A 22,437-nucleotide genomic window follows, 5' to 3' on the forward strand; every position below is an offset into this window, starting at 1 on the left:
CAGATGTCTTATGTGACGAAGTTTCTGTCTGTCATATCTCATATGTCCATTGTCTTTTACCTCATTTTCATGGTTCAGTGACTGCTTGAAAAAAAGTTTAGTTGTTTTGTCATGTGAATTTCTCACTAATCATGAGTAACAGGATAGCTGTATTTGGTATATGGGTTCCTTGAAAGGCCTACATGTCCAATAGAAAGGGTTATTCTGACCTCAATCTTATTTCATGGATCAGTGATCAAGGTTAAAAGTACATGGTAAGGTCTGTTTCTCAGATACTGTAAGCAGTAGGTCAACTATATTTGGTGTATGGATTGATTGTAAGGTGTACATGTCTGTCTGGCAGGTTTCATCTTACCTTGATCTCATTTTCATGGTTCATTGGTCAATGTTTATTTTTTTCGTTTTGGTCTGTTTTTCATATACTTTAGGCAGCAGGTCAACTATATTTGGTGTAAGGAATGATTGTAAGGTGTAAATGTCTGTCTAGCAAGTTTTATTTTACCTCATTTTCACAGTTTATTGTTCGATGTTAAGTTTCAGTAGTTAGGTCCTCTTCTAAGATACTATAAGCTATAGGTCAACTATATTTATTGTATGGAATGATTGTAAGGTGTACATGCCTGTCTGACAGGTAATATCTGTCCTTGACCTCATTTCCATGGTTCATTGGTCAATGTTCATTTTCAGTAGTTAGGTCCTCTTCTAAGCTACTATAAGAAACAGGTCAACTATATATGGTCGATGAAATGATTGTAGGGTGTATATGTCTGTCTGACAGGGTTCATCTGACCTTGACTTTATTTTTATGGTTCATTAGTCAATGTTAATTTTTAGTGGTATTGTCTGTTTCTTGTATACTACATGTATAAGCAATAGGTCAAATATATATTTGGTGTATGGAATGATTGTAAGGTGTACATGTTTGTCTGACTTGGTTTATATGTTCTTGACCTCATTTTCATGGATCATTGATAATGTTAAGTTTATGTGATACTTGTAGTAAAACTTTATCTTTAGGACTATGAACAATAAATTAATCATGGTTAGTAAAGCAGGTAAGACATTTCAGAGTGTGCACTCAACTCTTTCATATGTATAATGATGTGAATTTCAAAATCATAAATAAATTTTAAGTAGAACTAAGTAAAGCTTAAACAATATTTTCAAAACATCACATGGAAGAAAGGATTAATCTAAACCAAAGCTTTGTAAATATAACTGACATTAATATACTGGTAATATTATGTAATGTTGAAAATTCTGTACAATTAAATAGTGTATCTGCTATCTATACATTTTATCTAGGCAAATTTTATTGGTATGAGGATAACTAGATGATTTTATCAAGTATTTTGTTTGATATAGATATTTACTGAAGATTTACCAGAAGTGGAAACCTTGCCAAGATTTAAAGTTTTGGAGTATCTAGAAAAGATTTCAAAAGACCTTGCCATTGCTTACTTGGTTGGTGAAATAATATATATATTATTTAGTATTAATACATTAGATAAAGAATTTTATGAGAAAAGTTTTAAAATGCCCAGTCTGCTGTACAGGAATGTTAAAGTAATTGCTGTAATTCTGTGGCGTAAAGCCATTTTTGTGAACGAGATCAAGCCAAAGTTTTAAGCAGATTCCTGATCTGTTATTCTAAAAATCCTGCATGTTTTCTAGTGACACAGTTGAAAAACAATAGTGGGTTTGTGAAGTTTCAACATATTTTCTTGCAGATGTATTTTTATACGACCGCAAAAAAATTTTTGTGGTCGTATATTGGTATGACGTTGGCGTCGTCGTCGTCCGGGGTAGTCCGAAGACACATCGGTTTTCGCACTCTAACTTTAGTTTAAGTGAATGGATCTCTATGAAATTTTACCACAAGGTTCAATACCACAAAAGGAAGGTTGGGATTGATTTTGGGGGTTATGGTACCAACAGTAAAGGAATTAGGGGCCAAAAAGGGGCCAAAAATAAGCATTTCTGTAACTTCCAGACATAACTTGTGTGTTAGTGTATGGATATCTCTGACATTGTACCACAAGGTTCCATATCACAAAAGGAATGCTGGGATTGATTTTGGGGGTAATTGCCTCAAAATTTTAGGAATTAGGGGCCAAAAAAGGGGCAAAAAACAAGCAATTTTTCTAGTTTCATGACAATAACTTGTGTGTAAGTGTATGGATCTTTCTGAAATTGTACTACAAGGTTCCATATCACAAAGGGAAAGCTGGAATTGAGTTTGGGGGTAATTGCCAAAACATTTAGGAATTGGGGGCCAAAAAAGGGGCCAAAAATAAGCATTTTTCTAGTTTCCAGACAATAACTTGTGTTCAAGTGTATGGATCTCTCTGAAATTGTACTGCAAGGTACCATACCACAAAGGGAAGGCTGGGATTGATGATGGGGGTAATTGCCTCAATATTTTAGGAATTAGGGGCCAAAAAGGGGAAAAAAACAAGCATTTTTCTAGTTTCAGGACAATAACTTGTGTGTAAGTGTATGGATCTTTCTGAAATTGTACTACAAGGTTCCATATCACAAAGGAAAGCTGGGTTTGAGTTTGGGGGTAATTGCCCTAAAAGTTTAGGAATTTGGGGCCAAAAAGGGGCCAAAAAACACATTTTTCTAGTTTCCAGACAATAACTTGTGTTCAAGTGTATGGATCTCTCTGAAATTGTACTGCAAGGTACCATACCACAAAGGGAAGGCTGGGATTGAGTTTGGGGGTGATGAATCATAAGGGGTTTCAAAAAATTTGGGGGGGGGGATTTTTTTTTTTTTTCCTTTTTTTTCTTTTTTTCCTTTTTTTTTTTCTTTTAAAATTTTCCATTTTAAGTTGGTTATTTCTGATTTATATTTAAAAGCAAATAATAATGATATGGTAGGAGATACACACCAAACAGGATGTGTAAATTATTATATAATAAGTATTGTGCAATAGCAAGAAATTTTCAATTGCACAGTATTGCACAATAGCAAGAAATCTTCAATTGCACAGTATTGCGCAATAGCAAGAAATCTTCAATTGCACAGTATTGCGCCATAGCAAGAAATATCCAATAGCACAATATTGCGCAATAGCAAGAAATTGTCAATTGTACAGTATTACGCAATAGCAAGAAATATTTAATTGCACAGTATTGTGCAAAAGAAGATACTTCGTATAAATTGCTTATTTCTTGACCAATTTCAATGAGGTTTTATTCTTGAATTCTTGGGGTTCTTTAATATGCTGAATCTAACCGTGTATTTAGTTTTTGGATTTTGGGCCCCGTTTTTAAATTGGTCCACATTGAGGTCCAAAGGGTCCAAAATTAAACTTTGTTTGATTTCATCAAAAATTGAATTATTGGGGTTCTTTGATATGCCGAATCTAACCGTGTATTTAGATTCTTAATTTTTGGTTCAGTTTTCAAATTGGTCTACATTAAGGTCCAAAGGGTCCAAAATTAAACTTAGTTTGATTTTAACAAAAAATGAATTCTTAGGGTTCTTTGATATGCTGAATCTAAACATGTATTTAGATTTTTGATTATGGGCCCAGTTTTCAAGTTGGTCAAAATCGGGGTCCAAAATTAAACTTTGTTTGATTTCAACAAAAATTGAATATATAGGAGTTCTTTGATATGCTGAATCTAACCATGTATTTAGATTTTCTGATTTTTGGGCCCCGTTATCAACTTTGTCCACATTGAGGTCAAAAGGGTCCAAAATTAAACTTTGTTTGATTTCATCAAAAATTGAATTCTTGGGGTTCTTTGATATGCTGAATCTAACCATGTATTTAGATTTTAGATATTGGACCATAATAGGTGAATGTCCAATTTTAAATTTTTAAGTTCTTAGACCACATTCATTCTGTGTCAGAAACCTATGCTGTGTCAAATATTTAATCACAATCCAAATGCAAAGCTGTATCAAGCTTGAATGTTGTGTCCATACTTGCCCCAACTGTTCAGGGTTCGACCTCTGCGGTCGTATCAAGCTGCGCCCTGCGGAGCATTTTATTGTATTTAAGGTGACAACCTCTTGACTATCAAATATTGTAGAAGTATTGAAAAAGTGCATTTTTTTTTACCTGAGATTTCGTACTTGAGATGTTTCAACAAAATATGGATGCATGTCAGTTGTTAATTTAATATTGAAAATTTTACTGAACTATCCCATATACTATTTTATGTTGTTTAATTCGTCCTTTTTTCTTGAAAGAATTCAATTTCCTCTTGTTCACTCATAAAATTATCATTCATTCATAAAATTATTGTTCATTCATAAAACTAGTGTAAAATCACTACGTTAAAGTTATGTAATTTAATCTCACATAAATTGTTTTACAAGTAGCTCATTTTCACATGTTTTGATTGCACTTACCATGCTTTTAAAACTTCCATTAACTTACGGACCCTACTATTTATTAAGGGCTTCTTAATTTCTGATGGCACTGATACTATCCACTCTGTAAACAAATTATCAAATAATTAACTGTGGGTCATCAAGGTCCTCCTGCTTTGCGTTGAGCTCTAGTTTGCTATACATAATCTTAAAATGTCATAAATTTCTTATGCTTATCATATATAACGAAGCTTGAAATAGTGACTTTTTCCACTTTTTACTTCTCAATACATAGACCCCTGTCAGGTTTGATTCTTTTACATGTGGATGTAAGATAAAAGTCACAAAAACATTAACTAGGCAGCAATTGCTTTAACTACCTTTCAGGCTTTGATATTTTAGTCCTATATCTGTTATGATATGAAATTTAAAAAATCGAGAATGTATTCAATATAATTGTAAATTACGGTTTCTATAAAATGGGAGATTTGCTGTAGTGTCTCTTGACCTCATTATCCAGAGTTCTTTTGAAATTTGCCTTTGCTTGTAAATGAACTGCACAATGAAGAACCACACTTTACAATAACATGATCATGGTATACTGACAGATTTGTTTACAAGCAGTCACACTAAAGTAATACATTTCACCATGCAAAAGTAGTAATTATCCCTTTAGGGAACTCAAAGTACACTGACACATTTTGAGGTAGCAAGTTACAGTTAATTATAATAGGAATTCACATTTCCAAAGGACACCATTTACATAATAGTTATAAACATTTAGGTATTTTTCATTAATGTTTTCTTGTAAGATAAAATTTCATCTTTTTAATCCACAGGAACACATAATTACGGAATGTGGAGATGTGACACCTGAATTTCATAATATGTTGGCTCAGTCACTCAGAGAGAAAGTACAAGTATTGATGACAGAATATTTACAGTCACTGCCAGAAGGTAATTCATGTGAGACTGTAGGATGGTAATTCATGTGAGACTGTAGGATGGTAATTCATTTGAGACTGTAAGATGGTAATTTATGTGAGACTTTAGGGTGGTAATTCATGTAAGACTTGAGGACAGTTATTCATGTGGGATATTAAGATGGTAATTCATGTAAGACTTAAGGACGGTAATTCAAGTAAGACTTAAGGACAGTTATTCATTTGAGACTTTAGGGCGGTAATTCATGTTAGACTGTAGGATGGTAATTCATGTGAGACTTTAGGACGGTAATTCATGTAAGACTTAAGGACAGTTATTCATGTGGGACATTAAGATGGTAATTCATGTGAGACTTAAGGACGGTAATTCAAGTAAGATAAGGACAGTTATTCATTTGAGACTTTAGGGCGGTAATTCATGTTAGACTGTAGGATGGTAATTCATGTGAGACTTTAGGACGGTAATTCATGTAAGACTTAAGGATAGTTATTCATGTGGGACATTAAGATGGTAATTCAGGTGAGACTTAAGGAGGATAATTCATGTGAGATGTCAACGTATATTTGTTCCGCCTAACAGAAGTTCCAGTGGAAACTTTGTTATAAACAATGTCATAATACCTGTTCCTGTTGGAACAAATATTCTATACTATTTATTCCGTTAGGAACATTTACTGTAATATTTATTCCTGTGGAAATAATATTCCAGAATATTTTTTCCATTTGGAACTCATATTATGAAGGAACTTCTATTTCGTGACTTTAGGATGGTAATTCATGTGGGACTTTAGGACAGTTATTCATGTGGGACTTTAAGACGGTAGTTCATGTGAGACTTTAGGATGGTTATTCATGTGAAACTTTAGGACAGTAAACATGGGATACTTTAGGATGGTTAACCATGTGGGACTTTAGATGGTAGTTCATGTGAAACTTTAGGACGGTTATTTATGTGAGACTTTAGGACGGTTATTCATGTGATGCTTTATGACGGTTATTAACGGGATACTTTAGGATGGTTTATCATGTGAGGCTTTAGGACAGTTATTCATGTGGGACTTTAGGACTGTTATTCATGTGGGACTTCAGGACGGTTATTCATGTGAGACTTAAGAATGTTCAATTATGTGAGACTTTAGGATGGTTAATTATGTGAGACTTTAAGATGGTAATTCATATGAGTCTTGAGGAGGGTTATTCATGTTGGTCTTAAGAATGGTTATTCATGTTGGACTTTAGGATGGTTATTCATGTGAGACTTAAGAACAGTTAATCATGTGAGACTTTAGAATGGTTATTCATGGGATACTTTAGGATGGTTAATCATGTGAGGCTTTAGGATGGTAATTCATGTGGGACTTTAAGACGGTAATTTATGTGAGACATTAGGACGGTTATTCATGTGGGACTTTAGGATGGTTAATCATGTGAGACTTTAAGATGGTACTTTATGTGAGACTTTAGGATGGTAATTTATTTGGGACTTAAGAATGTTAATTCATGTGGGACTTGTAGAACAGTAATTCATGTGAGACTTTAGGACAGTTTTTCATGTGAGACTTTAGGACAGTTATTCATGTGAGACTTAAGGATGGTAATTCATGTCGGATTTTTGAGGAAGTTTGGTGTTTATTAGTCACAATAAACAGATATGTTGACATTCTGTTCAATCCATCTGGTTTTTTTTTTAAAGATAACACAATAATGTTGTTTAGATATTGTGTTTTTGATTCAGCATGTTTAGACTCTTAATATATGTATCTTTGATGTTTTGGAGTGTTTCTGTAAGTTGGATCTGAGTAATATATGTACCAAATCTTGTAAGTTGACAAGGCAACTAATTGTTCATATTAATATAAGTGTAATATTTTGTGAAAATAGCCTTGTAAATTTTAAACACAATCTGGTATATTTTTATTCAGGACATCTACCATCCAAAGCAGGTCAAGAACCTGACAAGCTAGGGGAATATAGAAGAAAGTTAATAGAATTCTTAGAGTGTTCTCAATATTATATGCCAGAAAGACTTCTTACTAGGTTTCCTATAGATGGTTTGTATATTATAGTTATTTTATAAAACTCTAGTAAGATAACTCTTTTCTAAAGTAAACGCCTAAAAAGATAAAACATGAAAACAGATATAAAATTGAAGCCCTACAGAGAGAGCTTTTGGGAATAGTTTAGAAATCCAGTGAACTATGTGAAATATATTCAATTTATATCAAACCACACACTTTTTAGGTTGTGTAATAGAAATTTTTTTGAATTTTGTCAAGCTTTTCTTTTCAGATTAGACAGTCATATAATTATACTAAAAAACTGTGTCTCTAATTATTTTCCCGAAATGGGATAATTAACAAGATTCAATTATAACGTCAAATTTTCTTGCTTTCTTCTAAATTTGCTATTGTGATGTCATGTAAAAAGGCAACCATACCTGATGACGTCAAATAGAAAAATCACATCTTTCTGCAGATCATTGAACAGAAAGATAAATATTGCCTACATATCATCTAAAAACATTTGAGAAAAAGATTCCACAACAGAATCTCATTTACTATGATATTTCTCAACAGTTAAAATTAAGATTTTTTTAAAAAAGCCCATTACGCCTCGTGTTTTAAATTTGAAAATTAAAAGTATAGAGTGGATAAATATGGTATCACTCATGATGTGGTGGTGGAAATCTATATGTCCCTGTTTTATCAAGTAGATTTATTTTGTTGTATGTAAATTCAGTACATGTTAACATACAGTTTGTACTTTTATAAGAAAGTTAATTTTCTTGATGTTTAAGGCCTTTTAAAAATAACTTGTTGGTAAAATTTATGTTTATATGTTTGCTTTGTTTTAGGTTTTTATGAAGAAAGAGCTATATTACTGGGTAGATTAGACAGACATGAACAAGCATTAGGAATTTATGTTCATATTTTAAGAGATGATACTCTAGCCAAAAGGTAACAATTGCAATTTTCAATAGATTTATTTTGGTACTCCAATTATAAAGAAATAGTCTAAAATAATGATTCAAATACCAAAAAATAATAGATAAGGGAAATGTAAAAAGATCTGCTTACTATCGTGAGGCAAGTTGAAATCAGTTGTTAAAAGTTATCAAGGGTTTTGAGTCCTAACTTCTATTTCTATTTTGAATACACATATAAACTTTTGCACTTATTTTTTTTTTTAGGTACTGTTTGAATTATTTTGACAGAGGGCGCGAAGGAAATAAAGATGTGAGTTTGTTTTTGTATTTTGTTTTTGTTTTTTATGCACAACAGCTTAGTTTAAACAATATTTTATTTTTCAAAAGTGCACAAATTATAATTATACAATAGAGATTCAGGGATTTGGGGATTCGGAAACAAGAAGAACTTGTATAAATCTGTCTCCCTGAACAAGATTACAACATTGGGAACATAGTTTTAAGAACCCTGCTATAATATAATTTGCACTACAGCTTCATGTAAATCTCTGTCAAAACACAGTTTAATATTTCAGATTTCAATATTTCTTCATTAGTTAATCTTTTATTGGAATGATAGATTTTCAAACTCTTCTTTCCAAAATTTATGTAAGTATTGGTTCAATTTACTTTATAACTGACCAAAGCAAATTTGACACTTAATAGATAATGTAACTATCACCACAGGCCATTCAGAGTGGTGTTCCTCCATCCCTGAATTTTTAGCACAACACTTGGATTTCAAGCACCACACTTGATTCTCTCAGAATAAACCTTAAATTTTTAGATTATTTGAGATAAGTTTGGAAACCAATTTTAATCGGTACAAATGTATAGTTATAAATGTTGTTTTTTTTGTCTTAAATTATATATATTTTTATTACCAAAGTCTGTATAAAGTATAAAAGCACATTTGAATTACATCCACATCAATAATACATATATAAACACAAAATTTGTGACAGAATAGCAGAAGGTGTTGTAATTATAAATAAACACTATTTTAACATATCGGTGCTAAGTTTAAAAGATCTAAAAATAAATTTACCTAAATTACACAGCTCTTTTACATTGTTTGTACTCATTAGTTTAATGAATATGTACATAGATGGTTTTTTCCAATAATATGGCTTAATATAAAATTTTTGAAAACCTTGAAAAAATGGACATTTGAGGAGGAAATGAAACTCATCTTCTATATCATTTTTACAAAAAGTACATATTCTATTATTTCTTGTTATACCATAAAATCTTCCATTTTCTATAGCTAAGTTGTGGAAACTTAATCTTATTTTTGTAATACATGTTTTGTAAACATTAGGAATTGGTTTGCATAAATTAAATTGCAGACAAAAATTATCTAACATATATTTATAATTAGAACATTTTGGAGAAGTATGCAACTGTTTAGACAATAATATAAACGTTGCTTTATGACAGCAAAACATACATCAGGCAAGTCTGAAATAAGGGTTTGGCTATACCATACATCACCTAAACCAATAACAAACAGTTCATTCTTTATAAAATACAACCAATTACACTTATTTTTTGGACACCTCTCTAATTCGCCATATAAGTAATTATACCCCCACTTTAAAAAAGTGGGGGTATACTGTTTTACCTCTGTCCGTCCCTCCGTCTGTCCATCCATTCGTCAGTCCATTCGTCAGTCCGTCCGTCCGTCCCATGAATATTTTTCGTCGCATTTTTCTCAGGAACTACTTTACAAGGATTTCTGAAATTTGGTTTCAGGGTTTATATGAGTCAGCTATACTGTGTGATGCGTTTTCAGATTCATCACTCAACAACTTCCTGTTTACTGAACACTTACATCATTTTACACATGACATCCAAGTAGTTGAAAATTTCCGTCACATTTATCTCAGGAACTACATTACAAGGATTTCTGAAATTTGGTTTCAGGGTTTATATTAGACAGCTATAACGTGTGATGCATTTTCAGATTCATCACTCAAACAAAGTGACATAGTTTAAATGCATACTTTTGAAATTTCTTCTTAAAGCAAACATTGTATATTCTTACAATAGTTCATGTGAACTCTCTCCATGACCGGGGCTTTGTGTGCACCCCATATTTCACTTGCATAACTCAATAAAGAATTAAAATAAGTATCAAAAAGTGATAACAAAGTGACATAGTTTAAATGCATACTTTTGAAGTTTCTTCTTAAAGCTACCTTGTTCTGACAGTTTCTGTTGTAACATATTATATTTGCCATTAAAATTTAAAAGTACACCAAGGTAGGTAAAATTATCAACAACTTCAATTTCTTTATTATCATAATACCATTTATAATTAACATGAACTCTACCACCTTTTCTGAATACTACAATTTTAGTTTTATTAATATTAACACTCAATGGCTTGATGTATATTCATATAATGTATCAAGCATATTTTGTAACCCTAAAACAGATTCTGAGAAAATAACCATATCATCAGCAAGTAGGAATAAATTCAATTCTTTCATCTCATATGGAATAACATTACTATTAATGAAAGCCATTTCACAATCATTAACATATAATGAAAAAAGTATGGGAGATAACACCTCTCCCTGCATCAAGCCCAATTGATTGGTGAAGTAATCAGAATTAAAACCACCAACACATACACAAGTAGACACATTAGTATATATAGATTTAATAACAGTTAGAAGTTTACCTTGGATACCAATTTTTGACAATTTATACCATAGCATTAGCCTTTGAAAAGTATTGAATGCTTTTGTGTAATCAACAAAACAACAATAAAGACATTTGTTTGCTGATAAGGACTTAAAAATTACAGAAATTAGAGCAAAAAATGCATCTACAGTTCCAAAACCTGGGCGAATGCCGAACTGGGCATCAGTTATGACATCAAAAGAATCGGACCAGTCCATCAAACGTTGATTTAATACGGAAGTAAATAATTTTGCGAAATTACTTACAGGACTTATACCTCTGTAGTTATTTGGATCGTCTTCGTTTCCTTTCTTGAAGATAGGAACAAGTATAGCAATAGCCTAGCTAGTAGGAAATATTCCAGACTAAAATACTATTAAAAACCTTGGCATAAACACAACTTTATACTCAATAAAATATTCATTCAGTATACCGTCTACTCCCTGACTTTTATTGCGCTTTAAATTGCGAATGGCTTTTAAAATCTCCTCCTCTGTAATTTCTTCATCAAGTTAAGGATATACACAATCGCCGTCAGTGTTATTAAATAAATCATTGTCACATGTATTGTCTATATTAACAGAAGACAATTTTTTAAAATGTTCATAGAAAGAATGTAACGATACATTATTTTTCCTTTGGGTCCTTTTCCTAAATTTAGAATAAAACCATTTTGGGTTGCTATATCTCAAAAATTCCATTGTATTGCCCTCGATACGTTGGTATTCTCGCTTAAGTCGACGTTCCATAGCTTTATATTCCCTCTTTTGCACTAATTAAGTTTGTATGGTTGACAATTGATTTTGAACGATTGAATACATGTATATAATCGATATAACATCGATAAAGTTCCTTGCATCGTGTGTTGAACCAAGGTTTGTCGAAATGTTTAACTGGTTTATACAGTTTATTGTTAACATAAGGCATCGTTTTAAAGAAAGGCGACATTATGTCCTCTATCATACATGTAAAATTGCTCAATGATTCATCAAACAAATTTTGATTTTCAAAGTTTATACGATCCTGTAAACGAATGATATTGTCCATATTGACACAAATACACTCACTACATTGTTCTTTAAATTGATCTTTCGATTTGTATTTAACTTGACGTTCTACTTTTCCCACGGCATCTGAACATTTGACTGGGTTTCGCATGGTGTTTAATAGATTTAGTTCTACATGTAAAAACGCATGGTCCGAAAAAGTTGTTAAGTTTGACACAATCAACTGTTTTATATTCAGAAAATAAAATGAAGGTACAATAAAGTAGTCCAGAGCACTCATACCATTTGCGCCATAGTATATGAAGTCATTTGAAAATTCGTCTTTGTGCCTACCATTCACTATCCTCAAGCCTGATGATTTACACATACTAATTAATTTAGGACCATAACTGTTTGTATTTAAATCAGGGTTGACTCTTATCGGAAGAACACTATCAGCTACATATTCAAAAGCGCCACAAATTCGGTTCTTTACAGTAAAATGAATATCATCATTTTCCACAAAATCAGCTAACGTCCCAGTACGACTATTCATATCGCAAAGAATAAAAACATGACCAAGTATAGAGTATAAATCAATACTGTTTTCTAGTTCATTATATAAATTACAGTCATATAACTTATAGTATTTAGATTTGACGGGGGCAATATAAACACAAGCAATGTATACAGTTTTGTCTTTGGTTAATATACCCTTCTTAATATTCAACCATATAATAGATTCTAAAATACGTTTCAATAGCAATAACAGTAGAAAAACATTTTTTAATCAAAATCACACTACCTCCTCCTTGAATAGATTTAGACTTAAATCTCGGATATAAATGACAATTATAATCAGGTAAATTAAATGAAAAATCCTTTTCAAACCAACATTCCATAAGGAAAACAAGATCATATGTACATATAAAAAATTAACAAATGCTTTATCATCAAGTTTTGTTTGTAAGCCACCATTTACATTCCAAGAGATAATTTTTAAATTATCAGTAAAAATGTCAGATAAAACATAAGTTGAAAGTCCTTCAACGCTATCCTATTAAGATACATTCATTTTGTAAACACACATGTATGTATTTAAGAGTATTGCAAAAGGTTTAGAATTTATAAATATTTTTTACAGATAAAATGATTACTTTATAAGCTCTACCCTTGAATTTTTTTTCTGTGGTGATCTTTGATTTATATTTTTGGATGTGGGAATCATCTGTCCTTACCTATTGTTATTTGTTCTATTTACAGGTGTATTATTATTTATTAAAAATGTATCTTCAACCTCCTCCATCATCATCATTAGGAATGTCAGCTAGTCAGGGCATTAAGCCTCAACAAAATATGACAGCAGCCTTCAGACTGTTACAGGAACATGCCACAAAAATTGATGTCTCTAAAGTAAGTATCACTGAGCTAAAGGTTTTTGTCTTGCTATGTGAAGGCAAGACTTAGGCCTGCTGATTCCAGCACTGTCATAGACATCCACGTCAACAATTTGTTTAAGTTTGTGGTTATGGTAGTTTAAGGGACAGCACTAATGGTTTGTCAATGATATTTGGTATGCAGTTGAAGTAGCATAAGCACATCTCAATTACATCCAGATTATTGGGCCCCTCCCCCTAAGTCATTGTGTACGACTTTGAAACTTTTGCTTAGATGAAATATTAGTTTCTGCCGAATTCAGTAAGAGGGGAACCACTAATGGTAAGACAATGATATTTGCTGTGTAGTAGTATCAGCGTTAGCACATATCCATGGAAATAATTTGCCCCCCCCCCCCCTCACCCCCCCTCAACATAGTGTATTGACTTTGAAACTTTTGCCTAGTTTTTGTCTCGCCTGTGACGATAGTTGAGAAAGGCAAGACATAGGTATTGCTTTTTCCGGCAACTACATCGACGGCGTCAACAATTGTTGAGTTTTTGCTTAAGTCAGTTTGATAAGAACTACTTGTGATAGATCAATGATATGTTCTATAAAGTTGCATTACTATCAGTATATATCAGTTTGGTGACTATTTCAAGGCCCTGCTACCTAGTCATGGTTCAGCGACTGTAAATTAATAAGCAACTTTTTCTGCTTTAGTTAGTTTGATAGGAACTACTTGTGATATATCAGTGATATTTTCTATAAAGTTGCATTACTATCAGTACATATCAGTTCGATGGCTATATTGAGGCCCTGCCCCCTAGGGGATGGTCCAGTGACTTTGTATTAATTAGAAATTTTCAGTATTAAGTTTTCTGCTTAAGTAAGTTTGATAGGAACTACTTGTGATATATCAATGATATTTAATATAAAGTTGCATTACTATCAGTACATATCAGTTTGATGACTATATTGAGGCCCTGCCCCTAGGGGGTGGTCCAGTGACTTTGTATTAATTAAAAATTTTCAGTATTAAGTTTTCAGCTTAAGTAAGTTTGATAGGAACTACTTGTGATATATCAATGATATTTTATATAAAGTTGCATTACTATCAGTACATATTAGTTTGACAACTATTTCCAGGCCCTACTCCAGTAGGTCAAGGTCCAGTGACTTTCAATTAATTACCAATTTTCAATGTTAAGTTTTCTGCTTAAGTTTGTGTGGTAGTAGCTACTTATGATAGACAATGACATTTTCTATATAGTTGCATTACTATCAGTACATCTCAGTTTGTCCACCATTTTGAGGCCCTGTTCCCTAGATCATGGTCCAGCAACTTTGAATTAACTAGCAATGTTTTGTCCATCAGATTGTCTTTTCTGAATTTTCTGCTGACAGGAGGTTTAAGGAAACCACTTATGGTAATCCATGATATTTGGTATGTAGTTCTCTATTAGTGTTTCATTTCCAAGAAGATTACATGGCTCGGCTCCTTCAGTCATGGTTAATTGACTTTGGAATTTTTGCATAGTTTCCATGTTAAAGATTGTTATTAAAGTATAAAAATAAGGAGATGTGGTATGATTGCCAATGAGACAAATATCCACCAGAGACCAAATAAAGTGTCAGTTTAAGGATATCACTTTTGATAAGTCATTGATACTTTGCATGCACTGCAGTTGTATTAGTATTGGCTAATACATCATTCCATGGAGATTATTTGGTTCTGAACATTGTTCTGAATCTCTGATTCATTGACTATGGATGTTTTGCATAGTTCAAATGCTAAAGTATTGCCATTTTGATATCAACATTTGTGTTTTACTTTCAAAATTAAGTACAGGCAAGATCTATCTCTGTATCAATAGTTTATATTGTCATTGACAGAAATATCGATACAGTGAAACCTAACAGTCACCTACACCTACAATATTAATTTGTATCCTGCCCAGACATTTTCACTATATTATATAACTCATTTGAGCCGTTACCTTTTTGTGAATGAAATGCTCTTTCCACTCCTTATAATGGCCATCTTTAACATTCATGGGAATTACATGATTCCTTTATTATGGCTTAATTATCACATAACAGGATATTTTCCCTATGTATAAATGATGAGGTTATCTGAAGCTTTGATTTATAGAAAATGTTAGAGAAACCCAAATTATATTGTATATTCAATACAGAGTTCTTTGTTGAGGCCTGCATATGTATTATGCCATATTGTTTGGCTGGACTTACCATTCTATGAACCTTTGCATGAAGATAACACTAATACTGAGATAAGACTAGCTGTCACAAAGCATCCCAAAATTGTTAAGTACCTACTGAAAATGATGTCATTGAGGTGCAATGGTAAAAGAAATGGTCATCGACAATTTATTTAAGTTTGTGTTTAGGTCAGTTTAAGGGGAGCCACTTATGATATATATGTCAATGATACTTGGTATGACGTTGTATTAGTATTGACATATTTTTCATTTCAACAGAGATCATTTGACCATGTAACCTAAGTCAGAGTTCACTGACTTAAGAGTTGCCGTTTGAATTTCAACATTTGCTTTATGCTTTCAAAAAATTACATACAAGAGAGACACATCTCAACAATTTATTATTGTATGTAATTTTATTTTTGTTTTATAATTCAACTAATGGAGATTAAAAAGGGGGCAGCTTTATATAAAAAGAATAGTTAACTTTGCCACATTTTTATGTGCTTGTCCCAAGTCAAGAACTTTGTCAGAAGTTGTTGTATTTCATATCTTAATGTTTTTCATACTTTATAGAAATGGGTGTTGATGGCACTGGCAGATTTTTTTCTGTTCAAATTTTTTACAACTTTTATAGACTGGTGACAATTTGGAGCTTGACATATTTTATCTATATACACCTGTCTCATTATTGAAGAATACTTGATGCCTTCTAAATGTATTTTGCTATTTCTGTTGTTGGGTTGCTGTCTCATTTGAGTTTATTAACATGTCCTTTTTTTCATAGTTTGCATTTAAACTGAATATTAATCAATTTGATAAAACTTCAGAATGTTGTTATTTTCTGTCTTCTTGACATAGCTGACTATATATAATAATAATAATAATAATAATAATAAATTCTTTATTTAAAGAGGGTAAACTCAGTTAGTTACAATAAACTAATCTTCCCTGAGGCCCTCACATACAAATTACAATACAATCAAAAAACAGATATTTACACATAGTTAATTTACAGTCAATTAGTTCAATGTAATATTACTAACATGATAAGATATAAGGCTGTTCAAGATGTACATGTAGTCAAAAAATCAAATACAAATATAAATAAAAGAATATACAAATACATTGTAGAAAACATAATCTTATCAGGACTGTGTTAAGTACTTCTTGATACTTTGTTTAAAAGTATAAGTGTTTTGAGCTTTACACATTTTGTTTGGTAGTCCATTCCATAACACTGATCCAGAATAAACAAAAGATTTCTTAAATAGCTCAGCTTTTGGCTTAGGAACTATCAGATTACCTTGAGTGACGCCTCTCAGGGAGTAAGGATTATTATCTGATTTCTGTTTAAACTTTTGAACTAGGTACATTGGTGCTTCCATACGCATACATTTATATAGAAGTAAATATTTGTGGTATTTTATTCTATTGTCAACTGTCATCCACCCAAGTTCTTTAAATAAGGGGGCTGAGGGGGATAAAGGAACTGCATCTAGAATTAATCTTGCTGCCCTTTTTTGGAGTTTTAAAATTCTTGTTATCCCTTCATTTTTACATTCACCCCAAATAATACAGCAGTAGTCAATCAGGAGCAGAATATACCCATTGTAATATGTTTTCCTTGCATTTATATCTAAAAATTTCTTTATTTTAGAAAGGAGGTATATTCTGGATGATATATTAGCACAAACTTTGTCAATTTGATTTCTCCAGTTAAGTGTGCTGTCAATTTTAACACCTAATAATTTTTCACATGAAGAATTTTGTAATACTTTTGAATCTATTATTAAGTTTGGTTGATAAGTCTGAATTGATAGTTTCTGCTTTGTTCCAGTAACCAGACATTTTGTTTTATTTGCATTAATGAACATGTTATTCATTTTGCACCACTCTTCAACCCTGTATAAATCTTCTTGAACATCATCATGTATATTTTCTATGTTTTTCCCTGATTTATGAAGAGTGGTGTCATCAGCATATAGGTCTGTTTCACAATTTTCAATGCATAAGGGAAGGTCGTTTATAAATAGCACAAACAATAGAGGACCAAGTATAGAACCTTGGGGGACACCAAATTTTACATGTTGTTGTTCAGAGTAAACATTACAAATGTTTACCTGCTGTTTTCTGTTATTCAGGTATGACTTGAAAAAACTAACAGTAGCCTCACTAAATCCATAAATTTCAAGCTTTAAACAAAGAATGTCATGATCTACCAAATCAAAAGCTTTTTTAAAATCTAATAAAATTGCTAGGTTTAAATTACCATCATTCATTTCTTGCAACCATTTGTCAATGATATTAATAAGTGCAGTTTGACAAGAATGCTGTGGCCTGAAACCAGATTGTGTAGGGTGTAAAAGTTTAAGTTTAGATAAGTATTTGTACATGTTATTAGAAACATGCCTTTCTATTAATTTTGATAAAGTTGGAAGAACAGATATAGGTCTGTAATTTGTTGCTAAAAGCTTGTCACCATCCTTGAAAACTGGTGTTACCTTAGCATTCTTCAGTAAAGAAGGATATATACCAGTATCTATCATTCTGTTAAATATGTATGTGAGAGGTGATGCAATAACAGGGGCGCTTAATCTTAGGATTTTTGGTCCTATATTATCCATACCAGATGCTTTGTTTATATCAAGTTTTGTTAACTCATTAAATAGCTCATTCATGATCACTGGTGGTATAGAAAATTTATCATGTTTATGTAATTTATTTTTAACAAATTTACCAAGATTACTGAAATCTGCTTTGTTTACAGGTGTATAACTTCCTTGTTCTCTTAATTTTTCAGCACAGGAAGTGAAAAAGTTATTAAAAGTTTCTGCTATTGATTTTTTACTTTTAGTTGTATTGTTATCTTCTGTGGCTAATTCATATGGTGTATTTTTAACTTTTGGGTTCAGACTGTGAAGACATTTCCATAAAGTTTTAGGGTCATTGGAGTCTTTTACCATATTTTTATAATAATTCTTTTTTGAGCTATCTATGATATGTTTAGTTTTATTTCTCCAAAATCTATACTCACTCCATAAACCAAGTGCATTATATTTATCTCTCATATTCCTAGCGTAAATGATTTCACTGTTATACCATTCAGGCTGTCTGTCCCTTTTTACTCTCTTTTTAACAACAGGAGCATGTTTATCTAAAGCTTTGTTCAACATATCATAAAACAATTGTAGACAGTCAGAGGGGTTTTCTTCAAATTCAATTTTATGAAAAGGTGTAGTTTGCAGATCTAATAAAAATTCATCTTGGTTGAAATTTTTGAAATTTCTATAAGTAATTGTACTGTGTGTATTCTTTTTTCCTATATTTGCTTCTTTCCTTGTTAAACAGATAGGGTAATGGTCACTAATTGCATATCTACACACATGTGATTCATGTACCAAAATTGGATTATTGACATAAATATGATCAATCAATGTACTAGAATCTTTTGTTACCCTTGTGGCATCTACAATCAGTTGTTGAAAATTGTACGATTCTAAAACGTTCAGCCATTTTTGAGGAGGGTTTGTTTGGTGCTTTAAAATTAAAATTAAAATCACCCATAATTGTTATATCTGAATTCATGGTCATTGCCACTCTTATTTCTTTTTCAAAATCATCAACCCAATCTATCAGTGACTTTGGTGGCCTATACACAAAACATAATAAAAAGGATTTTTTGTAATCTGGTTTAATTTCAACCCACATTGTTTCAATACCCCCTATTTCGATGTTGTTTTTTCTTAAAAATTTAATTGTTTCAGAAAAATAAACAATCAGACCACCCCCACCTTGTGATGTTCTGTCCTTTCTTTCAAATACATAACCAGGTACTTGTAATTCATTATCAGTAGTGTGTTTTGTTATGTTTGACATTAGAAGCTCATTTAAAAGGTAACATCTCTTGAGAGATCATTTTTGGTATACCCAATCAGTGACTGCTAACTAGAGGTTTGACTGTATTGTAGATTAGGACTGTGAATTTATTTTTATTTTTTTTTTATTTTTGTGGATTTATGAAATATAGAATTTTTGTAGATAGTTGATTTTGAGTTTTGTCAAATTATCCAATAAGTCTATAAGAAATGTATGTATTGTTGAACAGTTGTGGTTTATCTATGCCCAAGAAATCAAAGAAATTTAGTACTCAAGAACAATAATGAATTCACAGTATATTAATTTCGGTAATACATGCATCACAAGAATATTTCCTGTTTAGCATTGTCAGCTTACTTTTACTCTTGGTTTGTCTTTTAGAAAATAGTCAGTTGTCAGCAGCTGTAAGGATCTCTAAGTTTTCAAAAGCATGATTAGATTTGGGACAAGACTGAATATTTTTACCTGTCTGTTTGCCACTTACTGTTCTCCATAAATGGTAGTTTCAAGAATGTAGAATTCTCTCCATTTCCTTTCCTAAAATTGCGATGGTTTTTTTTTTCAGACTTTAGAACTTTTACCCACAAGTACTCCTGTTGCTGAAATTTTGAGATATTTAGAAAAAGTAATGGAACACCAAGCAACAATAAAGAGAGATTGCCAAGTGTTAAAAAGTATGTTATATGCTGAAAATCTCCAGGTAAGAATTTAAGTATACATAGTTTCAGTTTATTGCTGTCTGTTATATATGACTATTATAATTATTTATGGATGTTAAGCAACCCACAATCAATCAATATAATTATAGTTATCTAGACATCTAATTGTATTATCATTCCAATGCAGAATCGATGTCTTTAACTTTAAGAATTTATATAAAATACATGTTATTTTCAGAATTAAAGGTCAATGAAATCCTTATAATATGTATCATCACTGGAAAACACATTTAAGGCATGAATGGTACATGAATTTACATGAAGGGTATTTGAAAAAAACAAATTACGTAGTAAGGGGCTATTGATATTGGCTCATTTTCATGGAACTTAAATAATGAGTGTAGAAAATGCTAAACTAGATTTTTCCTGTCTACAAGAAAAATGGATGTGAAAGGGTTTATCTTTATGCTGTGGATGATGTAGGAATACACAACCATGTCTTGCTGTAAAGGAAATGTTATATCAGATATTGAGAGTACAGAAATGTTATATCAGATATTGAGAGTACAAAGCTCCTTACAATTAAAGAACTCTGAATAATTCTTTGAGGGGTCTTTATTTGACGTGTTGGAAGCCAAAGTTTCTGACCTGTATAATTGAATGCTCTCTTTTCCAAATTTCCTGTCCTCCATCCTTATTGACCCACTTTTTCAGAATTAACCTAATTGATTTATGTCTAATGTATTCCTTTCAAAATTATGCATGCAATATTTTCCACTTGACATTTATCAATCATCTATAAATTATTTTCATAGTTTTGTGGTTTAAATGTAAAAGTACTCATAAGTAGTATAAGTCTCCAGAGTAAATTGGATCAATTAGCTCAATTTAAAGTGAAAATGTATGTCAGGGTTCATTTGACATAGATTTCATTTTTATAGCTCATTGGTTCACAAAAATTACTATGATTATATCAATTTGTCAGTAATAATAAGTAACAGGTCAACTATATATGCTCTAAAGAATCAATCTAATTGTAGATATTTATTTGACATCAACCATATAACCTTGACTTCTTTTTTCTAGTATCAGTGATTAACATCAAGTTTTTGTGATTAGATTAGTTTATCAAGTATGGTTTGATTAAGATTTAAAAAAATCGGTTGTCTGTAATTGAAGCTCCCTTTGTAAGTTTGATAAACATAGTTTCTCTAATTCTAAGCCTATTTTTTTTTCCCTGACCTGTTGATTATTTTTATTTTTCAATGATTTGAAAAAAGGCGACCATGCCTGTTGACATTACATACATGTATAGAAAGAACACATCTTTATGCAAATCATTGGAAAAGAAGGATTAAGTTTGTCTGCATACTGTCTAAAAATCAATAGAGAAACAGATTCTACCACAAATTATCATGCAATAGGATATTTCTCCTCTCTCAACAGTTAAATTTTAACCATAAAAATCCTGGAAATGTATTTAAAATATCTTAAATAATCTTCATAATAATTTTTTAGCTCCTTTTTGTGGTATTTAACATGTTTAAGATCTAAAGTAATGCTTTTAGGGTAACATAGGTTCTTAGAATAAACTAAAATCTATATGATATATATTTATCTGTAATCTGTATGAATTAAAATAATTTTAAGTCTTTAGGCTTTGAATTACTTATATATTGGATTGTATGCAACATATTTACTTTTATCTTGATCCAGTGAATAGATGACCTTATGTTGAATTTACTATGCTGTCTGCATGAAGTATTACAAAATAGTGTGATATGTTATTACTGTAACTTGACTGTAAGTGTTGGTCTCCACCTATTGCAGTCCAATTAAAATTCTGACCAAATTGCAGTTTATTTTATCCAGCCAATCTGTTCAACTGGTCAGAGAATATATAATATATTAATAAAAGGTTTGTGTCTGAAGTTATACAATGGGAATAACAAACAGAGAAGCTTGATCTTTTGTCTACAATCCAGTAATATAAATGCATTAAATGTTACTTTTAGTGTATATATCTGAAAACAAAATTGTTTGTCTTTGTTTCAGGTTCATGAACAGAGAATGTTTTACCAAAAAGCTAAAGTAGTTGTAAATGATGAAAAAATATGTAAAGTTTGCAAGAAGAGACTCGGAAACAGGTAATTGTTTCTAACATAAGTTTGTCATCTGATATTGAAAATTTTGTGAGAAATTATGTAATTGTCTCAACCTTTAATCCATGGGAACTAAATCAAATCAGATTTAATTTTCTTACAGTATTTCACTACTACAACACATCATGTTACCTTTTTTGTAGAAAGGAGGGTGGTTAAATCTAAAGTAATTTTTTATTAAGCAGTCAATAGGTGTGCAAGATGAATTGCTTTCCTAAAT

At 31.4% G+C, this 22,437-nt stretch overlaps 1 protein-coding gene across 1 annotated transcript in view; it reads left to right on the forward strand.

Moving 5' to 3' along the window:
- LOC127738308 (vam6/Vps39-like protein) overlaps positions 1-22,437 on the forward strand; it is a 59,155-nt gene that overhangs the window by 26,220 nt on the left and 10,498 nt on the right. The window contains exons 18-25 of the mRNA XM_052249509.1: positions 1,366-1,464; positions 5,172-5,289; positions 7,199-7,327; positions 8,131-8,233; positions 8,467-8,512; positions 13,182-13,331; positions 19,962-20,096; positions 22,111-22,202. Of these exons, the coding sequence (XP_052105469.1) occupies positions 1,366-1,464; positions 5,172-5,289; positions 7,199-7,327; positions 8,131-8,233; positions 8,467-8,512; positions 13,182-13,331; positions 19,962-20,096; positions 22,111-22,202 (872 nt within the window). The remainder of the gene's footprint in view (positions 1-1,365; positions 1,465-5,171; positions 5,290-7,198; positions 7,328-8,130; positions 8,234-8,466; positions 8,513-13,181; positions 13,332-19,961; positions 20,097-22,110; positions 22,203-22,437) is intronic.

Source organism: Mytilus californianus, unplaced genomic scaffold (assembly GCF_021869535.1).
Source record: "Mytilus californianus isolate M0D057914Y unplaced genomic scaffold, xbMytCali1.0.p SCAF_4, whole genome shotgun sequence".
Taxonomy (NCBI): Eukaryota; Metazoa; Mollusca; class Bivalvia; order Mytilida; family Mytilidae; genus Mytilus; species Mytilus californianus.